Source organism: Sycon ciliatum, chromosome 6 (genome assembly GCF_964019385.1).
Source record: "Sycon ciliatum chromosome 6, ocSycCili1.1, whole genome shotgun sequence".
In the NCBI taxonomy this organism is placed as follows: domain Eukaryota; kingdom Metazoa; phylum Porifera; class Calcarea; order Leucosolenida; family Sycettidae; genus Sycon; species Sycon ciliatum.
In genome coordinates, this window is record NC_088648.1 from 7729396 (window position 1) to 7731895 (window position 2500).

The window sequence follows — 2500 nt, forward strand, 5'->3', positions numbered from 1 at the left end:
GTGTGTGTGTGTGTGTGTGTGTATGTGCTGTATTATGCTAGAGTGTGGTTGTGTGTAGCAATGTGAGTGGACTGAGTGCCAGTGAAGTGTCTTCTCAGATCAACATGACATCAGTCTTTACTACCGTCAGTAGCAATATGGGAACATTGCACACGGTAAGTGACCACTTTTATTTCTTTTCCTTTTTTTCGTTTTGGAAGGTGTGGCTGGTGCGGCCATGGCCGTACCAGTGTTTGCAAATTCCAGCTTCATAGATTGTCCGTGTATGATCAATTATGTGGAAAGCACTGAACAACTATCCTCGTCAGGGGCTGGTCTCCATTCTAGGGGTTGGGGGGGGGGGGGGTTGGGGGTTGCACGACTGCATATGTGTAGGATGGTTGGTACATGTTATTCATGGTAATTATGTGCTTGCTGAACCTAGGTCCAACATTTTTAGGGGGGGGGGGGGGCACGTGCCCCTTGACCCATTGCGGCTACGCGCCTGCTCTTTCTCTCCTAAACTGTTCTCTATGTGCAGTAAGAACTACTCTGCTAACTACATGCAATGGACATGTATCTGTCAATATCGGCATTTCATAGTGTAACTGGAACAGCCAGGTGCAATGCAGCATAGTGCTAGAGATTCATCCTCCCGTGAATCAAAGCCGGGCCTGGGTAAATGATCGGCCCTGCAGTCGGCCTGGGCCCATAGCACCCCTCAGGAGCTGGCTCCGGGCCTGGAAGGATAGAAGCCTGTATTCAGCTTTTGTTCTCCGACTCGAAATACAACAGCAGGAGTATAGTTTTCAAGATGCACCATCGGCCTATAAGCCTAGCAGTTATCTTTAGTGTTGTCATACGTGTAAGCAGTGAGTGGACACAAAGGTTATACTCAGAGTAGTGTTCACATACATAGAAATACCTGATTTGAATAGAAATACCTGATTTCAATAGAAATACCTGATTTCAATAGAAATACCTGATTTCAATAGAAATACCTGATTTCAATAGAAATACCTGATTTCAATAGAAATACCTGATTTGAATAGAAATACCTGGTTTGAATAGAAATACCTGATTTGAATAGAAATACCTGATTTGAATAGAAATACCTGATTTGAATAGAAATACCTGATTTGAATAGAAATACCTGATTTGAATAGAAATACCTGATTTGAATAGAAATACCTGATTTGAATAGAAATACCTGATTTGAATAGAAATACCTGATTAGAATAGAAATACCTGATTTAAATAGAAATACCTGATTTGAATAGAAATACCTGATTAGAATAGAAATACCTGATTTAAATAGAAATACCTGATTTGAATAGAAATACCTGATTAGAATAGAAATACCTGATTTGAATAGAAATACCTGATTTGAATAGAAATACCTGATTTAAATAGAAATACCTGATTTGAATAGAAATACCTGATTTGAATAGAAATACCTGATTTGAATAGAAATACCTGATTTGAATAGAAATACCTGATTTGAATAGAAATACCTGATTTGAATAGAAATACCTGATTAGAATAGAAATACCTGATTTAAATAGAAATACCTGATTTGAATAGAAATACCTGATTAGAATAGAAATACCTGATTTAAATAGAAATACCTGATTTGAATAGAAATACCTGATTAGAATAGAAATACCTGATTTGAATAGAAATACCTGATTTGAATAGAAATACCTGATTTGAATAGAAATACCTGATTTGAATAGAAATACCTGATTTGAATAGAAATACCTGATTTGAATAGAAATACCTGATTTGAATAGAAATACCTGATTTGAATAGAAATACCTGATTTGAATAGAAATACCTGATTTAAATAGAAATACCTGATTTGAATAGAAATACCTGATTTGAATAGAAATACCTGATTTGAATAGAAATACCTGATTTGAATAGAAATACCTGATTTGAATAGAAATACCTGATTTGAATAGAAATACCTGATTTGAATAGAAATACCTGATTTGAATAGAAATACCTGATTTGAATAGAAATACCTGATTTGAATAGAAATACCTGATTTGAATAGAAATACCTGATTTGAATAGAAATACCTGATTTGAATAGAAATACCTGATTTGAATAGAAATACCTGGTTTGAATAGAAATACCTGATTTGAATAGAAATACCTGATTTGAATAGAAATACCTGATTTGAATAGAAATACCTGATTTGAATAGAAATACCTGATTTGAATAGAAATACCTGATTTGAATAGAAATACCTGATTTGAATAGAAATACCTGATTTGAATAGAAATACCTGATTTGAATAGAAATACCTGATTTGAATAGAAATACCTGATTTGAATAGAAATACCTGATTTGAATAGAAATACCTGATTTGAATAGAAATACCTGATTTGAATAGAAATACCTGATTTGAATAGAAATACCTGATTTGAATAGAAATACCTGGTTTGAATAGAAATACCTGATTTGAATAGAAATACCTGATTTGAATAGAAATACCTGATTTGAATAGAAATAC

At 34.1% G+C, this 2500-nt stretch overlaps 1 protein-coding gene across 1 annotated transcript in view; it reads left to right on the plus strand.

Moving 5' to 3' along the window:
- The window catches only part of LOC135820001 (transmembrane protein 245-like), a 24839-nt gene that overhangs the window by 12161 nt on the left and 10178 nt on the right, over window positions 1-2500 (plus strand). The window contains exon 10 of the mRNA XM_065333301.1: window positions 42-155. Coding sequence (XP_065189373.1) covers window positions 42-155 — 114 coding nt within the window. The remainder of the gene's footprint in view (window positions 1-41; window positions 156-2500) is intronic.